This window comes from Echeneis naucrates, chromosome 20, assembly GCF_900963305.1.
Source record: "Echeneis naucrates chromosome 20, fEcheNa1.1, whole genome shotgun sequence".
Taxonomy (NCBI): Eukaryota; Metazoa; Chordata; class Actinopteri; order Carangiformes; family Echeneidae; genus Echeneis; species Echeneis naucrates.
The window spans coordinates 17,379,181-17,401,564 of NC_042530.1; the positions used below are offsets into that span (position 1 = coordinate 17,379,181).

A 22,384-nucleotide genomic window follows, 5' to 3' on the forward strand; every position below is an offset into this window, starting at 1 on the left:
ATTCTTTTATATCTGGAATATATGATTGGTAAATAAGGGTGTCTGTAACACCATAATGCCCATCAATGTTCAATTCTATTCAAACTTTATTTATACAGCGCATTTCATGCACAAGGCAGACTCAATGTGCTACAGCATACAACAGAGCACAGCGTAAACCAGCACACACACACACGCACACTCAAACGCTGTTGAGAAAAGAAAAGTTTTTAACCTATTTTTAAAAATATTGACTGACAGGGCAGTCTTTACTGTCTCAGACAAACTGCTCCACCTGCGTGGGGCATAAACAGAAAATGCAGCCTCCCCTTCCTGAGTTTTTGTGCGGAGAATGACTAGTATGCTAGTGTTTGTGGACCTGAGGGTTCTTGCTGGTGTGTAAGTAATTAGCATGTCTGCACTGAGGTGCAAGACCATTTAGTGCTTTGTAAACTAACAGTAGGACCTTGAAATCTATTCTTTTTTTTGACGGGTAACAGATGCAGGGTTTTAAGAACGGGTGTGATGTGTTGATATTTTTTTGTACCAGTGAGAATGCGTGCTGCTGCATTTTGAATTAATTGTAATTGTCGAAAGCTGGTGTCTGCAAGGCCAGTGAATAGGCCGTTACAGTAATTTAATCTGCTGGTTATGAATGCCTGAATTAATTTTTCAGAATCAGGTTTTGATAGAAAACTTCTTAATTTGGATATATTTTTTAGATGGTAGAAAGATGATTTTGTGATGTGGTTGATATGACTCCTGAAGTTTAAATTGCTGTCCATGATTATGCCAAGATTTCTTGCAACAGTTTTGTTCTCCAGAGAGAGGGACTTGAGGTGTTCCACTGTCAGTCTTTGAGTCTGTGTACCAAAGATTAGTATTTCTGTTTTGTCTTTATTTAACTGCAGGAAGTTTTCTGTCATCTATTTGTTAATGTCACTGATGCATTGGATGAGGGACTGTATGGAAGATAAATCATCGGGGTATAGAGAAATGTCAGGTTGTGAATTGTCTGCATAATTGTGGTAATTGGCATTCTGGTTATTGATGACAAGTGGAAGCATATAAAAGGTTGAACAGTAGGGGTCCAAGAATTGACCCCTGAGGGACCCCACATGTAACGTCCCTTTTGTCGCAGATGGAAACATCAGAATTCCTGTCACGTAAATATGAATTGAACCATTTTATAACAAGTATAAGCCCACCCATCTCTCGAGTCTCTACAGCAGAATTTTATGGTCAACAGTGTCAAAAGTGGCACTGAGATCAAGTAGAACAAGAATAGATATTTTTTTGGAGTCTGTGTTTATATGCAGGTCATTTATTACTTTGATGAGAGCTGCTTCTGTGCTATGGAGGGGATGAAAACCTGACGAATATCTAGGAGGCTATTTGATGTGATATTTTTTTAGTTGAATGTAAACAGTTTTTTCAAGTATTTTACGAAGGAATGGCAGATTGGAGATGGGCTGATAGTTTGCTACAACATTTGGATCCACATTCTTTTTCTTCAGGAGTGGTTTCATGACAGCTGTTTTAAGTGATGTGGGGAAAATCCCAGACTGAAGAAACCAGTTAATGATTTTTAAAACTTCGGGTGCTAAACAATTAAAGACAGTTTTAAAAAAAAAATGTGGTTGGAATAGGATCCAAGCAACAAGTGGAGGACCTGAGCTGTTGGATCTAAGTGGTCAAACTGGGACATAAAACAGTCGGAGCCCCTGGAGAAAGGAAGAAGAGATTTATTTTTTGGTCTGAGGGCACTGATGTTTTGTCTGATTGTGTTAATTTTGCTATCAAAAAAATAAAACAAATTGCTCACATTTTTCTGTAGACAGCAAATGTGATGGGATGGTGGATGGTGGATTTATGAGTCTGTCAACACTGGAGAAGAGTACTTTACTATTATTGATATTTTCATTTATAATTGTAGAAAAGAAAGACTGTCTAGCTTTAATAGCTTTGTTATATTCATTCAGTTTGTCAGTTTTAAATCTCATTATGAACCTTAAATGTTGTTTTTCTCCACTGCCGCTCTGCCTGGCAACACTTTCTTTTAAACTGTCTGACCTCGACGACAGTTCTCCAGGGAGCTTTTAGTTTTTCTACATATTTAGTTTTAACTGGTGCAATGTTGTCCAGGATAGTCTGTATTTTTGACTGTGCATAGGATCACCAGCTGGCGATACATACAAAACAAATATATGCAACAATGGTCAGAGAAAGCTACATCTATTACACATGATGTAGTAATATTAAGTCCTTCTGTGATGATGAGATCCAAAGTGTGTCCAAGTGTTGGAACAAATTTTACTTTTACAAAAAAACTACCAAACAAACAAACATCTACAGTTTGGAATATTGCATTTTCAATTACATTTAAATTAATATTGGAGCCCTGCTACAAACAGACTTAAGATGCACCTCTTCTTTCCAAAAGAGGTAAAGAGACACACACACACACGGCAAAATTTATACAAACTGATTATGAGACTTGATCCCATGCGATACATGTACGATATACTTATGATCAACTTACCCACAGAGCTAATGAAACTCCACAGCACAGGTCCTTTAGAGGCTGCGGCCACCAGCACCTTCAGGATCGCCTTGCAACAGCCATTCTGCATCCTCTCACTGTACTGAGGGAAGTTGTCAATCTGCACTACAAGGAGGCGCTCCAGAAGGGGTTTGTAAACTTCTGGAATCTGACCCCAGAATTTCAGAAGTCCAAGTCAGACTATTTCTCATGTGCAGGAGGTATTTCTTGCTGTTGTATATAGTTGTATATAGTTCATACAGGCCCAAACAGATTACTCAAAGTTTGGTCAAAATTAAAGAATAACATATGATACCTTATCCAGGTGAATCATGACACTGGCTATAGAGTCCAAGAAGCTGGGCAGCTGGTAGAAGCTGTCCTCCTCCCCATCTGACTCAGTTAGGTACATTTGTTTACAACGCTGAATCAGCTCTGTATACATCAAGTCCACATCTTGTGGGCAAACTTTTTTGCATGGCTACAAAAAAAAAAAAAAAAGTTTCAGAATTTAATTTGAAGAAGTTGGTACTCTAATTAAATTCCTGCAAAAGCTTTTATGGGAAGCCAAAATGTGACTGTCTAAATAAAAACTTGATGGCACAGATGATATTTCATTTCAGTTCATTAAATTTCATACAAGAACAAGTTTTACAACAGCAATTGGAGAATATAAAGGACTGAACATACAGCTGCAAAGAATCCATATCCCCGTATGGCAATGGACAGCTCTTTGTATGTCGAGTCCATAGTCTTGATGATGGCGCAAAATTTCTGCATGAAGAACTTCAACTTACTTTTATGCTGCTCAATATTTTCAGCCACCAGTGTTGCAACCTGAAGAGTGATAAGAAAAGGGAAGTTCAGCATTAGCACTGGAATGAACTAAGTTGGCTCCATGACAAGAAGCTCTGTTTTGATGATGGTAGTAAGCAGTGAGTCTGGTTGTCTGATTTCTGTGTTTGTGTATACATGAACAAACCTGTTTGAGGAAGGCCTCCATTGCAAAGTAACTTGTCTTCTTCATCTCACCATTGATGTGTCCACAGAGTTTAGACATGACCTCAAACAAAGTCTTATAGTGCTCCATCAGGCAGCTGCTGAACTGGGATGCATGTCTGGCAATTAATCGAAGCCCAGCTGTTCAAGACACAAAGTCAAAATATATTAAGTAGAGTGCATTAGTTAAAGGAAATAATGAAGTAGGAGGCCTTACCAAACGTCACAGCATAGCGATTCATTTCCATCTACAAAGGGATGGAGAGATCAACACTTGCATTACATATCATTAAATGTAGAATGTAAATGGAAAAAAAAAAAAAATCAGCCTGTAATAGCACATTGTGCTAAAACAAAAGAATAATAATGGCAATGATAATAAATTATCAAATTGAATATATCAACTTTTTCTGCCAGTCAGTCTGGATGTCAGGGTCCCTCAAAGTAACGCAGTCACAATAGCAGCATGTTTTCATGGACTCTTGTAAGAAAATGAAACTTGCATTAACTCTGTTTCATTAGGCTCATTCAACCATGGCCAGTAACAGTCATCATTATGGACTAAGCTTATACCACCTGCAGGGAAATTTTCCATTGTTCACACACTGCCTGACTCACACTTGTGTGCACCGACACCAAAAATCGTGTTGATATTTAACATCCCTCCCCCTGCATGAATGACTGACTGATAGTAACAGTGACATTTACCTGGGGAGTGATTGCCCTCAGGGCATACTGAAAAATCTCCTTTGACGTTACTGCATCTGCAAGTCAGAGTCACATTGCAACCCAACAATCACGCAAGGAAAAAAAAAAAAAAAAAACCTGAGAATGTGACACACAGGCACAAACGCACACCTTCCTCAATGGTTTTCGTGAAATTAACCATCAGGGCGGTGATTCCTCTCAAACATCCAGCAACAACAAAAAGTTTTGGTTCCTTTGTTGAGGAAGTCATCTGGAAAAACAAAACAAAACACTGAAACCAAATACACACACAAACTTGAGCAGATGTTTTAATTGGCACAGAAAATCTGGTCTATTAAACACAGAATCCATTAAAAACCACGTACTGCTGAACAACTTATACTCAGCCCCTCTGTCCAGAGTAAATAATTTGCTTATCTATTAAATGAACCTGCTCTTTCAGCTCCCCCAGTAAGGCTTTGTAGAGTTTGTCAGAGTTGTTGACCATCTCACTGGGGTGAACTTCTGCAAGTAAACCCAGCAATTCGTAGATTTTCCCAAGTACTGTTGAAAAAGCAGAAAATAGGAATATTGGCGTGATGGGAGTAATTTTTCTCCACAATGCCGAAACATTAGGGCCGCATCAAATGGGAGACTGACCTGAATCCGGTAGTTTGTTCTTCTGACAGAGCTCACTGTAGAATCGGTTGAATATGTCACCGATCTTAAAGTCTGCAGCAACACTGGACGACTTGGTTGTTTGGAGAACCTAGGAGGAGAGTTTAACACGAATAAGCTTTTATCTGCTTCTTTTGAAGTCATCCACTTCATACAGTCGAACCAAAGAGAAACAAACCTTAATGAGGAGCTCCAGCACCTGCGTTCGAGATTTTGCCAATTTGTCCTTTGTATACATGGCCATGCATGTGTCCTGCGATAAAGAACGCGACAATAAAACACATTCATTTGAGAACCTGCATGTTAACATGTCTGTAAAAATCTGTTGCACAATGAGATATTTCTAATTACTTTATGGCCCGGTAGAGACCTCTTGCTTTCAAATTCAGACATTGACTACAGTCGTATTACTACATGGAAAGGTCTTCACATGCAATGATTCTTCTTTTTCCCTGGTTGCTGTGGCAGTTATATCCTCCTCTTGTTAAGTCAATGTGATACACATATACACATTAATAACTCCTTAATAGCGATGCTAGTAGAACTTACTCTGATGTCAACAGCATAAGTGTTGTCGCAGCCTTTAACTCTGGGTGAAACCTTGTCCAAGAACACCCCCAAAAACACCAGGATCTCAACTCGGGTGTCCCGCAACTGGAACAGAGTTTGTGTTTTTGTTAGAATAAGAACTATTCAATTTACTTCATTATTGTTCACCAATGCTCCTAAATACCTACCTCGTCTGATGACAGAGACTTCCTAAGGAAGCTGAGCAGTCCATAGTCTTTAGCGAACAATAAGGATTTCTGTAAAACTGCAGAAGATTCAGCATGGATTCATATGGACATGTTAATGGTGTTAAGCTGCAACAGTGAACTGATGGACAGAAAGTGAACTATCACTTTATAAGTGATTGAAATATTGCCAAATTTTAGGTACCCCAAAATTAGGATTCTTTACCCTTGTGTTGTCTTTAATATGCATTGAGAAAATAATGGACAAACTGTCAGTCATGAAGTAAACAGTTAGTTGCAGCCCTGCTCTTTACAGTCTGTACACAAAACTGCTCAATGAAAAATTTAATCCCAATCCAATGCGGACTTGAAATGTTGACCCTTGACCATTAAGATACTGGGACAAACGGTAGTTTGATGAAAGTTTAGGATCTGGAAGAGACCAGGATGCTGAGAGGTCAGAGCTGCTGTTGGTCGTATCAGAATAACAGTAGATGTTTCATATGGTATAACAGGAATTTCTAACGCAGCCAGTCCAAAAGTTTTGATCTGATCCCCACAGTCACATGGCTGTCAAAACACTGACTGCGGAAAGTTTTTGCGGAGGAGACCAACATGCCAATAAAACTACATTAAAAAAAAGCAGGTTGTCGAAATGGTTTGAATGTTTTCTACATAACGAACTGCTGAGTAGCTTCTGGAGAGGCCAGCAGCCTCTTAACCCGGACGGTGTTTCCGCCTCTGCAGCCAGGGAGCCATTGTTCGCATTGTGGATCGAGGGATCGGGCTGTGTGGCTGTGTGGATCGGCCGTCTTACCCAGATCATTCTCTGTGGATGTGAGCATGCACTCTTGCCCCAGGTCATCCACTAGATCGTGACATTTCAGAGCCGAGGCTCGGCTGTCTTCGTCTGAGAGAGACTCGTGAAGTTTGAGCAGAAGCCCGTGAATCCCGCCGGCAGCTCCGAGGGAAGACATGCCGGCTCCGGTAACTCAGGCCCAGCTACAGCAGTCCGGAGCAGTCGCCTCTAACGCCGACAGCCGGCCCGCATTAACCCTCACGGCGGGAACCAGAACCACCGGAATACACGCGCACTCACCTTCAAAATAAAGGCCCAGATTATCCTACTGCTTCCGGTGTCAAGTACAGATAATATCCTCATGTAATATCTGCATTTCAATGTCTTTTGGCATATTTCCAGAGTGTAATGAAAAACCACTGTGATAACCAACGTCAGTAACGTCGGTTACTGGGGTGTAGTTTCCCTTGTTGACAGGTGATACATAAACGAAAGAAGGTTTTTGGTAAAGTGAAGTGAAGGCTGATTAGATTAACTGGCCCCAGATCCATATAACATAGCACAAGCATTGATTATTTAGCACACGAGGAAATTGCCAATGAAGGCAGCCAAGAGTTTATAAAACACTAATAGTGTTGAGTCCAAGTACATCTTCAATACACCTGTACCCAATGAATCATTCAGACCCTTGTGGTCAGGATACAGATTTACTCAGGGTTCCCAAAGTCAGAAACTAATTGCTCACCAACTCTGTCTTCTCCACAGCTGAAGAAAAGCTTCCTGATTGCCTGTGTTCTTCTTCCTGGATTTTTTTTTTTTTTTTTTTTTTTTTTTTTGTATTTAATCACTGCAGTAGTGATGCAATGCTGATGCAGATGCAAATAAAATTGTATCGACTACCGTTTATTGAACTTTGACAAAATTTGTTCTTATTGCTCCTGTTATTTTATTATTATGTTATTTTAGTGTGATTTTCATGTTTTTTATTCTCCGTGGAACTAGCAATAGAAAGACCGAAATAGACTGACTGTCACTTCTCTAAGCTCATTGATACTTAAGCATCTCAGATTGAAACTTTGTCATCGTATTGTATGCTCCGGGGCAATGTGAGTTATTATGTTGCAATATTATGTGGGTAAAAGTGGGAGGGAGTAAACTGAGTAGATTAATCATTGATTTAAAGCCTAGGGTCTGGTGTAACTCCTGTTTATTTAAAACCAATGATAAGGGGTTTTTATTTGTTTGTTTGTTTGTTCGCTTTAAACAGAGGAATTGATTGGCACTGGTGATCGGTCCAGGGTGTACCTCGCCCAGAGTGAGCTGGGATTGGCTACAGCACACCCTGCAACCTCGAAACGGAAAAGTGGTAGAAGATGGATGGATAGAACTGATTGACAATTTATCTTGAGGCTGCTCTCGCACATTGGATTAAACTTCAGCTTTTTTATTGAATGTGCAATATTATCAGGATAATGACATCAGGCCACTTGATATCATGGTTGCTGAGCTGATTTGTCCCACTGGAATAATCAAAGTCTCTGCTGTTCTACTGACAATGAAATCAATTCTTCATTAACAGTGAACTTAGAACAGTGTGGCTTGTTTTTCTGGTAGCTTGATGAAAAAAAGTGTGCACATCTCAACACTTTGTCTTTATACTCTCTGGGGTTTGCTGCTGACATTGGTTATACTCTGAGACAAACTGGTGGGACAAAAGGCTGCTGATATCCAGCCAAGCCAGTCAGATAGCTAAAGCAGGACTGTCTGTTTACTAAAAACTCTCAAAATCATATAGCTTTGATTTTCTAATTTTAACAGCATGACTTCGGGGTGCCTCAAAACATTTTCAAGACAATAGCAGTAGCCTTTCTCTTTGTTGTTAATAAGATGATATACCATGAGTAAGCAACAGCATTCTCCTTAGTTTTAATTTTTTCATGAATAACAACTCTTTTGTTACTGTATTTCACATCAGTCCTATAAAATGATTTAATACAGGATGCACAAATATTTATAGGGCAGAAAAAAGTGAGCAAGGATTCTGTTCAAAATTATTATGCATTGTTTTTCACATTAGGCATAGCTGCTAAATGTATGTATTAGTGAATTTATGTCCTAAACCTGCTACTTTATTGCGAAGGAATTACTTTTAAGCTCGTGGGTGATTCACATGAAAAACACAGGACGTACTGTAGCTCCAGTCAGGAGTTTCAACAAGTGCAGAACACTTGTACACAGGTACAATACAAGTAAAGTGTGACAAAACTGAGTGACAGCTGAATGAACTGTCTGAAACTAAGAAATGGGCAACAATTAGTTAAATTTTTTTTGGGGGGTGGATGCACATATCATCCACCTTTCACTTGTCAAATAGATGATTTCTCTGCCATGTATCCCAAGGAGGAGCAAATTTTATGTAATTATTCCATTTATTTATTTATATGTTATCATGAATGTCTGATGAATTTGGCTGCACTACACTAGTTTTCCCAGCAGATGTCAATCCGGTGTATTGTTATTTATTTTCAGAGCTGTTGGTTGGTTGGTTAAAACGTCAAGATTATTGCCAGAAGTAGTGAAATCTTGTGTGCACAATAAATGTTTGAGAGGTTTCAGTTGGAAGTGGCCTGTGGTTCAAGTTGTTTCCTCAAAGGGTTTCCATTCAGACTCACATGCGATTTTTAAATCTCAAATGAGATCTTAAAAGTAAAACTACAAAAATCCTTGTCTTGATGTTTAAATTAAAAATGTAACCCTCCCCAACTGTGTGTTAGCATTTCCATGAACTAACACGTTGACCCACATTAGGTTTTTGTGGCCGCTTACCCAGCTATTTATTTTGAAAGGAATGACCGGATGCTTGGGGCTTTATTTTGGCAAGATTGCAACTTGGAACCTCCAGACACCTGTTGTTAAGGGAGGGCTGCAACGCATACGGGCACACAGACAGTCACTGACTGAGAGGTTCAGACCCATCACATGGACAGAGGTGAGCCGGTCCACGGGCAGCTGTGGAGGGGACACTTTGCTATCTTCCTCTGGAGTTATTTGGCATTTTTCCGCCTGTGGGTCTTCTCCTGATGCAATGTTAGTGGTCCCCGCTGCAGGTGAGGGGTTAGTCCGGGGGAAGGTTTGAATCTTTGAGGAGTATTCGGTGCAGGCAAACAGCTCACAAAAAACACTTACGAGAGCGACCGTCCTCCTTTTTATTTTAAATCTAAAATGTTCATATGAATTGAGAACCGTTAAAAGTTGCCGCCGAGCCTTTTTACAGTCTTTTCCTGCTTTGAATACGTCACTTCGCCTCAAATCCACTTCATGGAGTTTTTCTGAATTTCAAGTTTGCACTTTGCTTGAACTCGATCAGGGACTGTGCTCAGTCCAGGACTGGCGCTGACAACATCGAAGGTGTCGCCTGGTAGATTTTAAGAAAGCCAAGCTAACAAATCGAGTTTGAGGTCTTACTCGGGATTAAAGTCGTCTCTGCTTCATTCAGCAATAAACACGAGGTCATCTCATAATCGGATCGTGCTGCTCTTTAATGACCTGCATTTAGATAGTCAGTACACGAGCAGTTGAATTTTTCATCGTGTGTTGTCAAAATGAAATGCTCATTTCATTATATTGAACATAATGTTAGTGATTTGACCAATGGGCCACAGGTTGTTAGAAAGGTAAATGTGAATGTAGCTTCACTGTAGCAATGCTGATCACCTGTCCACATACACACCTTATATTATCCTCTGATAAACAGTCATTACTGTCGCTAACTCATCTGTTGAATACACTGTCACACATGTGAAACAAGCAGTTAATTCACTTGTCAGCATTAAGAATCTTCTCTCTAATTCGCAGCGTCCTTCATCCCTGATGTGGAGCAGTGCTTGGTCTGAGAGTGGAGCTGAGTACCATCCACCAAACTGCAAGGCCACGAGACCAATAAGAGATGTTGGCTTCCATGCTGCGCCAGAGTACTGGAGCATCAGGTGGCGGTGGTGGAACCAAACTATCGCTGGGTATCTCCCGCCTGTCGGGCTCCAGCTTGGTTTCAGCAGGCCAGGTCAGGGTGTCTAAGAGCAGCTCGCTGAGCTCAAACAGTCCAGATGTCCCTGCATCAGACCCAAACTACATTATGCAGCTGGTCAGTGATGTGCGCAACTTTGCTGATGTGCTTTTACAACTCAAAGAAGTTTTCAACTCCAAAGGTATGTTTGGAAAAATTAATGCTGATCCTAAGAGAAACTGTGAAAATGCACCCTGTGGATTTTGTAAGTTTGTACCTGTTAAGCCGTATTTTCTGCTTCTGCTGAAATGGTGAGCACATCATGTCCTTAGAAAACTGTTTTGAAGTGCCTGTTAGTTCATAGATTGTAAACAAGGCCAAAACATTGCCCATTTTAGATGTGCCTTTTCACTGAGTTACACAGATGGACGCCTCTTCCTGTTTCTTGTGATGACTTGAATCTCTGCTTTGTCTTTTATCTGAACGTGATGTCTGTGTCCTTTAAAATCCAAACCTCTGGCTGTGTTAAGGCTGTGAAATAATGTAAGCACACCCAAACGGATTTTTAGTGGAATGCAGCTGCCAGTCAATTCTTGTGCACACATAGCTGCATTCACCACAATGTACACAGCACCAGACCTTTACCTGTTTTGTCCTGCTGCAGCCTTGGCTGTACGGTCAGTCAACCAGCCTTATCTCTGTCTATCTGGTGTTGTGTGTTCTCTGTTAGAGCATAAAAGAATGTGAATTTAATTATCTATTCATGATGAATTTCTGACAGATTTGAGAATTTAATATAAATGGACTATTTTGCAGAGACGATCTGTTTTAAAAGCCAAGTCTGTGTTACTGTTCTCTCCTCTAAACCTTCAAACACATGAAGCCAAGATTTATACAGAATACAACACTAACATAGCCAGAAATTAATAGAGGAGCAAGGTGACACGACCGCCACTGTATGTGGTTGTGCATTACTTTGTTTATTTGGTATCTTAACCATTGGCTTTTAGATCACATCAGACTGGTGATTAACTGCATCTGCTCTGAGTGGTTTGAATAAGCCGACCTGAAGGTGTGTGTGGTGGACTATGTGGTACCCTTTCTCCTACACCCCTGTGATATCACACCCTATCTCAGGAATCTCAGGCTTTTCTTTCTGTGTGGAGGGGTCAATAAAGGTGCTTGACCTAGCTGGACAGACCAGCAATATATAGAATGCTACAACAGTCACTTTTTGGTTTTGGAGAATTCTCAGTCATTTGCCAGCATGTCACAAATCAAAGCTAAATAATCATTATATGCTCAAGATCGATGCATCTAGCTTTATGTGGCAGAAAAATATATGATCTAAATAAAAAATACAGGTTCAGTTTAAGTGTGGTTCTGCATTTCTATTATATGCCTTGTTTTGTGTGATCAAATACATTTAGCAGTAATTTTGGTCTGTTTAATAACCTGGTATTTGCTATGGAACAAGATCTGTGGCTTTTGTATGAGACATTTTGCCCTTGTGCATTATTAAGAAACTGATGTGTGTGTGCATTGTATGTGTTGTATGTGTGCGCGTGTAAGTGACATCATACTTTAAACAAACAAGTCAGTCCACTCTGCTGCACATAATTTACAGGTCCAGTAAGCACAGGCACATTTATGCTAATTCAGCCACTGAGATACCAACAGTGACTGTGAAGCCAAGTATTCCTATTAGAGGGCTTATTTTGGCTAAATACAGGAAAGGGCAGATTTGAAAAAGCAGGCTTGAAGTTGTCCACACCACTGCGTCTCTAAGCCCTGAATCAAGAAAGCTGATCTACTCTGGTCATGTGTCAGAGCAAGAAAACAGCTATTATTTTGTTGGTCATACCAGGTTTGTACCTGTAGTCAGTGAATGCCTCACTGTTGAGCAGAGGATGTTAAAGAGACTTTTGGGAGACACTGACCTGTGAAGGGATTGGATGGGATTTAACATCCACCCCACCTCCCCAATCTAATTTATGGCCATATTGTCTCTGCTGTGCTGGTTGACAATGGCTCAGACCTCTCATTACCCTGGCCACTCACTGAAACCAAATGCCCCCCAAGTCAGGAGCAATGTTCATCTTGGTGCTCTGTGCCCCTCTCCTCATGGCCTACATTCACAGTAAGCAATGTGAGTCTCACACTCATTGTTCCCAGGAAGCATCACTGGATGAGCATGCTGCTGCTAACTGGCAGCATTTATGGAAATTATACTTTCCCAAGTCAAGAATAGCTGCAGACTGTGAGATTGGTCCTTTGGGGAAAAGAAGTTTATTTTTCTAGTGCCTTACATGGCAGTTATTTTGTCAGAGGCTCTTCAGCCAATGACGCATGACTGAAGTTTGGTTTTTGCTTAAGCTTGAGAAGGATATGGTCTTTATTGTTGTCTAGTCAATGATGAAGACCTGACACAGCAACTCCACGGTGTGACAGACAGTCACATTCTTTCTTATTGTAATGACTTCCCCCAGTAGCCACTTGAAGACAATTAATAGGACCAGATTATTAGGTTGAAGGCTGATCACAACTGGGGCCACCAAGGAGGTTTGGAGAGCAGAGGAACTGTGGAGGTGGTCCCTGAACCTTTTGTGTTGGTGAGTCGGCTTCTGAGCACTCCATCATAAGATCAGCCAAACAAAGATTTGGCCTCAGCATGTCTTGATTCAACAAGTTCTGTGGTAGATTATTATTAATTTCATCATCTATTTAGGCTGTGAGGCTGTGTGTATCAATGTCTTTGCCTGCTAGACTGGGGCAGTTGTTTTATCTGGGTTTCGTACTCTAGCTCAACCAAACAAAATCATTGCCAACTTTGTGCGTCATTTACTTGAGAATGAAAACTAGAAGAGAAAGCAAACCAATCTGCAACTTAGAGCAGGGCAGGGCATTACAGTAAAGCTTTTAAACTGAATGCTCCATTTCATGTTTAAAGTTACCTGTTGTCTGTGCAGAACATTGGCCTTATGTCTGTCTTGGGGTTTTCAGTTGATTAATTAATGCTATTCAGCAGGCCTAAAGCTGCTTGCATGTTCAGGAAATCCTTATTCATAGACAGTCTGTTTATCACTTGTTTGTTGATTGCTATTACACTGCAATCAATCTACAGATTTATTCACAGCTGACAGCGTGAGACAGTCATCAGTTTTGACCTATTGAAGAGCAGACATATCTGTCTACCTTGACCCAGCGGACCCCCCTGTTGTGCCCGCTCACAGAATTTGACTCTGTAGATCAATCTGCCTGCGGAAATTTTACAACAACACCATCAGCAGTAGTCACGGTTTTAATTTGTCGGTGTTAATGTATGACTTGTATGCCCTCACCTCCTTAAATCAGCCTTATGTTGTTCTTCGAGTGATAAGCTCTGAGTCATGAGTGGAGGCTCATTCCTCACAGAAAACGTGTGGCTCTGGATTTAAATCATTAACAGGTGGCTATTGAAACCTTCCACAGGTGTTGTGTAATACACAATGAGACACTGTAATGGAACTGACCACTTGATGAGGGAACCAAACCTGTCAATATTTTCTCATGATGTCATTCTTCTTAAAGTTCTACTGCTGCCACCAACTTTACTGAGTTGCCTTTTTGGTCTTGATTTTGTGTCTCCAGTTGAAATATCCTGTAAAGAACTTGGAAAGAAGCTAGTTTTTCCTTTTTTTGGGAAGTCTGCTGAGTATGGTGCTAAAGCTTTGTGGGAAAGGGATTTGGTCTGGGTCCACAGAGAAAGCCTAAATGCTATTTTGGTGATTTGTTTTCGAAAGCACCCTTGTAAAATAGCAGCCTAAAATTAGCCCTATTTGGCTACCCACTTACCATTCCAGACTTCCCCAATAGCTGTAACTGTGCTCTGTTTGGACAGTCTATCCCACTGGGTCTGGGATCCACTGGAAGGCACTAGAAGTTCCCTCTGGCCTTCAAAAAATTCCTTTTATGGTTATTCTAGTATGTTCATATTTAAAGCCACCGTAAATTATCTTCATCTCAGGACAGCCAGTCTTCCTTAATTTAAAGTAAACTCTTGAAGATCAAGTTATATCAGTAGTTTGTGAGCCTGCTCCTACATTTTCCGAAGAGTTTGATAATGCTTGTCTTTCCAATTGCGCTGCCTCGCAGGATTTATTACATTACTGTAATTGTTTTGGGTGGTTCTTGTTAAATAGTACTGCATTGTTTTAGCATTAGTGACGTGCTGGGATCAGATCTTTGGATTGTACCCACCAGGATTAAAGTGTATTGTGACATATGGTGGGGCCATTTATATCTGCCTGAGAAAACAAAATTTGACCACATGAACTCAAACAAACTTCATTGCCTGCAAATCTTTTAGAAAACCACAATGTGTGCAGTGATGACAGGCTGTCTACAGGTGGCAAAACAATGCTGACTTGTCAAGTTTAACAGCCAAAGTGCACTTGAAGATTTGTAAGTTGTTTTCATGTTGGAACCAAAGGGAGCTTCCTCTGTGTGTCTCTCCTTTCTTTCCCTGCAAAGATTTATGTTTGTAGCCAATGGTTTTGCTGGGGAAGCTTTGTTCCAGAAGGCTGTTGATGTTTTCCACACACTAAGATAGAGCTCCAGGATTCTCACACTGCACGTAGAGCTAAGCTTTGTGGCTCCTGGTTGTTATATACACAGCTGGAACATTTTGTGTGTCTTTTCCATACATAAAACAGGGCGCATCCCATTACAATATCACATTGTTTTGTTAGAGGAGAGATGCCAGATTGAATCAGCACTTCTATTTTGTGTGATCTCCCCTCATGCAGTTTAGATTTAAGTTTCGCAGTAAAGATTTATGCTCTGAATAAGCCTAAATAGTCCGCAAATCTTCACTTTGTATCCCTGAATTAAAATAATACATTAGATGAGGCTGCACTCTTTAGAAATGCTGCACCTTAATCCTCTAGTTGGCCTAATATGATATCCACATCAGTTTCCATGTATGCAACTAAGATATATTTATCACCAATAACTTGCAATATTGTTTTTGTCACTGAGCCTGATCCCAAAGGGAATTTTTGCAAGAGACAAGTTGATTAGCGATAACTGAATTATGTTTGACCAAAGCATTTTAATTATGAATAAAGCAGAATTACACTGCTATTCAAAATTGCTATGCTACAGTTTTCACTTTGTTTAAGCCTTGTTTTGTGGAGAACATGGATTTTATGACAATAAATATGCATGGCACGTGACATTTCATGGATCAGCCAACAGCCATAATTTCTGTGTGAGAAAGCAAAATCCGAACTTCCCTGATCCATGTTTTGATTTGATGCTCCAGTATGTGATGTAGACACTAATTTCAGTGACAGAATGTCATCAAGGTAAGTAATGGCTTTTACAATGTTGTACTTGTTGCCTTGAACACCCCATTTACCAGTTGTCTTCGAACAAACATTGATAGGGGCTACTCATGGCAAAACACAGGAATTCCAGCCTTACTGCTCTCCCGTATGTTCTTATCTCTTCAGCTAGATGCACAATGCTTGGCCTTATTTCTGTGCCACAGCTTCCCTGAGGGCATGCTTGCATATGAGTCAGCTCCATGCTGGCTACATCTCTTAATTTGTTAAAGCCCAATGGTGCTGCTGGGAGAGACTAAGATAACCAGCCATTGTCTGTAACTTTCTGTAATCTTAGGAACTCAGTTTCTGTGGTCAGTGAAAGGAATTGGTTCTCTGTTTGATGTCAAGGTAAACAGTTAAGTCGAGCCTGGGCCAACTGAGGTTTGCTCTACTTTATGAAACTCAAATTAGGTCCCATTTCGTCTGTAGATATGGTTGGAAAAGTGATGGGTTGGAACTTGCCAAGGCTATGCCACACAAGGAGTAGAATCACTCCGTCTCTTTCTCATTAATTGGCTTCTTGAAACTGATAATGGGTTTGTATAACAGAGGGTGTGTTTTCATCATCTCGAAGCGTTTTTAATCCATAATATATCGTAATGTAGTGTGTTAATGGGATTAAAATATTTAGCATCTTCAATGGAGGGTAGATGCTCTTAAGAAAGAAAAAGATGTTTTATTTAATGCACTTGGTTAAGCTGTGTGTGTGTGTGTGTGTGTGTGTGTGTGTGTGTGTGTGTGTGTGTGTGTGTGTGTGTGTGTGTGTGTGTGTGTGTGTGTGTGTGTGTGTGTGTGTGTGTGTGTGTGTGTGTGTGTGTGTGTGTGTGTGTGTGTGTGTGTGTGTGTGTGTGTGTGTGTGTTTTGTAAGTTCTCTAGCACATAAAGCCCATTCTATCAGGATTAGGATGCTGGAAAAGATGAACGGTCTTCTATTGTTCACAATACTGTGTTCATCCCCAACGTCAGCCCCCTCAAATCCAGTTCAACCCCTTGACAGGTGTAGTAAAGGGGCCCGTCTCTATTCTCATTGGACAGCTCTCCCGACCCCCTGTTATACTGATGTTTCTGTACCTACATTACCCAGCTTGAGGAAAAAGCTGAAGTGTAATCTCTGAACCGTTTAGCTGCCAACTACAGTTTACACGGTGCTTTTTCAGAGCCTTGCCTTGGTTGGCGGTGGTTGTTGTGTTGTGTGTGTGTGCGTGCGCGCATTTGGAGAGAAAAATTGCCCATCTTTCCTCAATGTCACAGAGAGCTCCATAGATAAATAAAAGAAGGAGAAAAAGTAATTCTTTGTTCTGCACTGGGTCTTTGGTTTATATGTGAATGACTCAAGAGAAATATCCAAACGTTGACCTGTGTATTGACCAGAAAGGACATTTTACTACTTCACCCTTGGATTGGTGGGTCAATTTAAGTTTTAAGTGTGTTGTTATCTTATGTTCTCCTCTATATGGGTAATAATGCCAGGTATTTCCTGTCTTCAGCCTTCAACCAGCATCATTTTTCATGGCTTTTAGTTTTTTGAGCAAACCGCTAACAAGCTTGACAAAGGCAGTACCCTGCAGAGTGTGAACATAAAAGCCCCCCACCTAAGAGGAAGGTGCTGTGTGTCTAGCCTAGGGCTCTTTTTTAAACCCCAAGTCTTTGTGCATGCAGTCATGGGGAAAAAGGGCTTCAAAGGTGAATCAACAGGGAATGCTGTGGTATGAGCATAGACGTGTGGGAAGGCGAAGTTCCCCTGCGTTTTACCAGCTGCATGTAATCTGCTAATCTGCAGAGTGGGCTGCTGGTGGTCTGTCGACAGATGTGGACCAGGGCCACTGACCACAGGAAGTCTGTTGAGGAGTCGTTTACTGTGGTGTAATGGCCACCCATTGCAGTGACCCTGCTGAAATGTTAAAGGTTAAGTGGACCCATTTTACATGACCCCCTCATATTTAGGCAAATACTTGAAATGTGGATTGTAGTGACAAGGTCATTTTAAAATGTGAAGGAAGGATTTATTTGACATGACAAAGGTTATGGAGTCACACAGTGATTACTAGAGATATATTTGGTAGCTCATCTTTTGAAGAATGGGGCTTGTCTCAAACGAACAGACTTACTATCGCTTTTGATGAATCAAATCAAATCAAATCACATCACATTTATTTGTATAGCGCCAAATCATAACAAAGTTACATCAAGGCACTTTACATATAGGGCAGGTCTAGACCAAACTCATTCTCAAACTCATTCAACTTATTCATCTTTATAAAAAGATGAATAAAGATGAATGCACAATTTCATTGAAATAACTGCTGAGTTCTAGTTATTCAGGGGGTTAGTGGCTGGAATGTCCAGCTGTGGTCTGATTCATACATAGCACACATTCTGAGATTTTGATTGACATATATCATAACCACCCTGTCCATCCCCTTTGGCATGAATTTCATGATTTGATCAGATCTCTGAAAACCAAGTTGTGACATACTTAGTGATTTCACACTTGCTTTCTGGCAATAAGCACCCCCCCAATTTCTCAAATGTTTTGAGGCATAAATAATACATTGCTCCCATGATTTGCAGTGCATGACTGGGCATACCAAGGTTACAATGAAAGGAATGTTGCCAAGTCATATTGTGTCAGGCCCTAGTGGAGGTTTTGATTTTAAGAGACTCAAGCAGTATGGTACACATCGTGCTCATGGCTAATCAAAACCATATATTTTTAGTGAAAATATGGTTTTCCTTTGCCTTTTCATTCCGAAGAACTTCCCACAATATATAAAATGCATTTATACATATATAGTTCACTGTTGATTCTGAGAAAAATACATGTTAGTAATAGTAGTGATAGTAATTGATCTCACTTATTTCTTATTTCAGTCTTTAAACTGGTCAGATAACAAATCTTTATCATTGTATCAGCTGTAAAGCTTTCTGTTGACTCTGGGTAGGGGGCCTTTACTTTGGTTGGGTACCAAAGAAATTAATTCACATTGTAAAAATACCACAAATTGTATAGGTCAAAAAATGTAATGATCTGTTCGAATGAGATCCTGAGGGAAAATGTTATCAATGACATATTTGTACATCTGCATTGTTAGGCCCATTGTATCAGAGAGTGTCTCCTTCACAGCAGCGTCAGAGTGTTTTGGTATTGGGTTGTCATCTTGATGGTGAATGATCTGACAATGCTTTCATCATGAATCCCCCTCCACCCTTGACTCCTTCAACTCCCATCCCTGCTCCCAAACAAGAGGCTGGAATGTTGGGTTTCCATGACACTAATGAAGTAAAAACCTAGCAATGTGTTGCTGGCAGCCTCTGAGCAGCTCCTGATCTGCGGCCTCCTTCTCATCAGGATCAGTCTCTGATCCCCCTCTAGCCTTCATTCATCAGGGCTTATTATGCCCAAGAATTTCTCTCACTCTCTCCTTCCCTCATAACCTGGGCTGAGACAGGGATGTGGGGTGCACGGGTGGGTTTGGGACAAATCCTAAGGGAGGGTACTACCAAAATCACACTTAGACCCCATCCTCTCTTTCTTTTTTGACATTGCCATACTCATTGAAACGCCTCCCTTATCACGCACATAAACACACACACACTCCAACCCTTTTCCATGAAAAGTGAAAAGCTGCTGTTGTGATTTATTGTCCCATGAGGTGACCACGATCACTCTTTGCTAGTGCCCTCAGGGACAATAGTGAATATTTTAGCACTTGAACAAATCCTCAATCAAAACTGCAGCTCTTCCCGGGGGAAAACAGACTGGTCTTCCCAGCAGCTTGCTTGTTTTTGCTGCTTTGCTGATGGCCTTGAACTAATATTTGCACACTGAAACATTTGCTGTCATTAAAGCTTTTCCCACTGGAAAATTCCTCTCTGAACATAATTACTCGTCTTTAAAATGACAATACCCCTGCTGAAAAGAAGCCCTACTCAGCTGTTCCCTTAATCAGTTTGTCCTGGTGGGAATGAGTCCTCCTCCCTTTGACTTGGACCCCGAATGGTAGTTGAGGGGTTAAATAATCGGTCTCTGTACGTTATCCTGTATCCTGCTGGACCTGTGGATGCAATCATAAAGGCTTGCTAATTAGCCTCCCTTTAGGATGGTCCAAAAGGCCACACAGCTACCAATGAAGTGGAATCCCATAGAGCTTTCCAATGGAGGAGCCTGGGTCTCTAGGATATTCAAGGGCTTGGGTTCATCCTTCGTGGAGCTCGAACCTACCTCAGGGACTCAAGATTACTCACCACATAATGTCCACAAATGGGACCTAAACTAACTAGGACCAATTAAGGGCATGATAGAGTGAAGCAAATTATTGTACATTTTGACACTTTTTGCGTCCATCAGCCTGTCACAAAAAGGCCTTTGGAATGGTTGGGCTTTGGCAGATTAAGTTAGCTTAAGCATTTGGACCAATTTTCTTCTTTCAAACAACTAAGGCTTCCACCACTGAGAGTGATCATCTCTTGACACCAATGTGTTCAGATTCTTGTAGAAATATTGAATCTCAGGTTAATATATTATTGTGCTAGAAGCAAATCATTAACCCTTTTCCTGCCTTGTAGGGAGTCAGCGAGCAGAAACAAAAGGATGAGAGGCTCCCATCATTAAAACCTACCAGCTCTCTGGCTTTGGACAGAACTGTGCATGACTTCTGATAAAGATGGATGAAGCTGGTTGCTGTGGAGAAGGGTGGGAGGTTGAAGCAACAGGGCATGTTGGCATGGAATAGTTATGGTGGTGTTGGCACATTAGATTGGTGTTTGTAATGTAATAATTTTGGTGTGTTCTCGTCTTGCTGAGTTTATTTCTTTGTGTGGATCTTTTGAAATTGCATATATTTTCCCTGGAATTATCCCTTGACTTCACTGTAGAGCTATAGCACCTTGTCCATTGTCTTCAGGTCTTTCATTTTATGTGAAGTTGTACACTGATCACATGAATGGTCTTTAGGCACAACTAATAGTCCCATTTGACTAAGAACAGCAATAATAGGGCCTACCAGAGTCCACCATGAAAACTTGAAATATTGAAACAATTGTGTTTTTTTTTTTTTTTTTTTACAGCTTTTTTGCTTACTGGTGGGTTTAAATAATCCTCATTTAGTCATTTTCAGAGCTCATATTGGGTGTACAATGTAAACTTGGTCAGTTGGCTTGATTTCCGAGTCAGACCTCAGCTAGCATTATCACATGGGCCAAGCATCATTAGCCCTACTGGCGGCACTATTTGTCCAACTCCAAAAAAGAGGCACAAAAATGGGAGACGGCTAAAGTCTTTCTGATCCCCTCTTCCATGAAGGGGTAATCCAGGGGTGATAGTCAGCACAAAATGTGGCTTTGACTGCCTGCATCCACTCTGTGTGTGTGTTTGTGTCTGTGTGTGCATTTTTTTAAATCAAACTATTATTTCACTTAGAGGTTGCAAGAAAGCAAGGAAGTTTGACTTTGAGGTGATTACGAATTAATCACTTTATGCCGCAACACAAGTAATATGAGTAGTAGTAGTATGAAAGAAATGAAGACGATCCTTTTACATATTCTTTCACAAATGTGGTTATATATATATATATATATATAAGGAGTCGCATCTATTTTTAGTCCTACAATATAGTACTATAGTGGTATATAGTCTCATTCATGACCTCATTGCTTGAAAATGCCAAAGGCAAATTGGCAAGGTTATTTAATAGCCAGGTGCATTTTGTCCTTTGTGAATGGTATTACTGTTTCATCTTGTACACAGAACCACATACATGTGATGCCCTGCTCTCTGAGGTTAACTGTTTAGCTAACTGCAAGTTGCAGAGGGACTGCAGGGGGTCATGTTTGTTTATGCACTTGGCTCTCGTCTTAGCACTGCTTCAGTTTTCTGTGCAGCTTTGCTGAGTTGTATGCAGTCTCTGTGCTATTCCTGCTGTAAGGCTTGTTGCCTGGACAGTGCATTAGCTGCTTCAGTGTTGACTAGAACTGCTGTGAATGGATGGCAGTAGTGTGACTTTGCTGCCATGGTCACACTTTTAACCAACAGAGCCAGTGTGTCATCAAGTAATCCTGGTGCCAGTGAGGTTGCGCCCTTCATTTAAAAATGGAATATTTCGAAATAACTGGATTTTTGTTCCACTCTGCTCAGGGTTTAGATAAAGCCTTTCTGTTTTTATGAAGGAATCTAACCTATAAACCACATTCATTATTGAATGGTTTAGCTTAAGTACTAAATAAGTCAAAACCACAAGGCATGTCTATATTTTATTGCTATACCCTATGAAAGTTACATTGAATCTCACTTAAAAAAAAAAGCTGTTTATCACTTTCTAGAGCACCAGGACTGCCTTCATCAGGCTGTGCATGAGCGACTCGGGGAGCTGCTGCGAGTCCTAAAGGCCATTATCAGCAAACACCAGAGCCTCAATTCAGTAGACATCCTCAGTACAGCTGGAACCGTCATCGCCACGGTCAAAGGTGAGCTGCAATGACCAGCTTCCCCTTAAACACATACACACATGCATATGCACACGTGCACATGGCTTTCGTGCAAAATGTACCAGCTAGTTCACCATTCTTCCTTTTGGTCTGTTATCTTTCTTTGCTTTT

General features: G+C 40.7%; 2 protein-coding genes across 8 annotated transcripts in view; one reads left to right on the forward strand and one right to left on the reverse strand.

Moving 5' to 3' along the window:
• The window catches only part of prkdc (protein kinase, DNA-activated, catalytic subunit), a 48,001-nt gene extending 40,806 nt beyond the window's left edge, over positions 1-7,195 (reverse strand). The window contains exons 1-14 of one of the 4 annotated variants that reach the window (XR_003842276.1): positions 7,164-7,195; positions 6,437-6,718; positions 5,623-5,699; positions 5,435-5,539; positions 5,064-5,138; positions 4,868-4,976; positions 4,659-4,771; positions 4,379-4,478; positions 4,229-4,284; positions 3,738-3,768; positions 3,504-3,661; positions 3,212-3,358; positions 2,838-3,002; positions 2,522-2,690 (exon numbers count right to left, since the gene is read on the reverse strand). Coding sequence is in view for 3 of the 4 variants with exons in the window: in XM_029528723.1 (XP_029384583.1) it covers positions 2,522-2,690; positions 2,838-3,002; positions 3,212-3,358; positions 3,504-3,661; positions 3,738-3,768; positions 4,229-4,284; positions 4,379-4,478; positions 4,659-4,771; positions 4,868-4,976; positions 5,064-5,138; positions 5,435-5,539; positions 5,623-5,699; positions 6,437-6,596 (1,465 nt within the window). In the remaining variant the exon portion in view is untranslated. Of the gene's footprint in view, positions 1-2,521; positions 2,691-2,837; positions 3,003-3,211; positions 3,359-3,503; positions 3,662-3,737; positions 3,769-4,228; positions 4,285-4,378; positions 4,479-4,658; positions 4,772-4,867; positions 4,977-5,063; positions 5,139-5,434; positions 5,540-5,622; positions 5,700-6,436; positions 6,719-7,163 lie in introns of those variants that run through there. The other 3 variants (XM_029528723.1, XM_029528724.1, XM_029528725.1) reach the window with 3 other exon arrangements.
• A 2,135-nt stretch (positions 7,196-9,330) lies between these two features.
• arhgap29a (Rho GTPase activating protein 29a) overlaps positions 9,331-22,384 on the forward strand; it is a 31,819-nt gene continuing 18,765 nt past the window's right edge. For 2 of the 4 annotated variants that reach the window (XM_029529505.1, XM_029529507.1), the window contains exons 1-3: positions 9,360-9,525; positions 10,274-10,623; positions 22,109-22,252. In XM_029529505.1, coding sequence (XP_029385365.1) covers positions 10,365-10,623; positions 22,109-22,252 — 403 coding nt within the window. In that variant the 5' untranslated portion in view covers positions 9,360-9,525; positions 10,274-10,364. Of the gene's footprint in view, positions 9,526-10,273; positions 10,624-22,108; positions 22,253-22,384 lie in introns of all 4 variants that reach the window. The other 2 variants (XM_029529506.1, XM_029529508.1) reach the window with 2 other exon arrangements.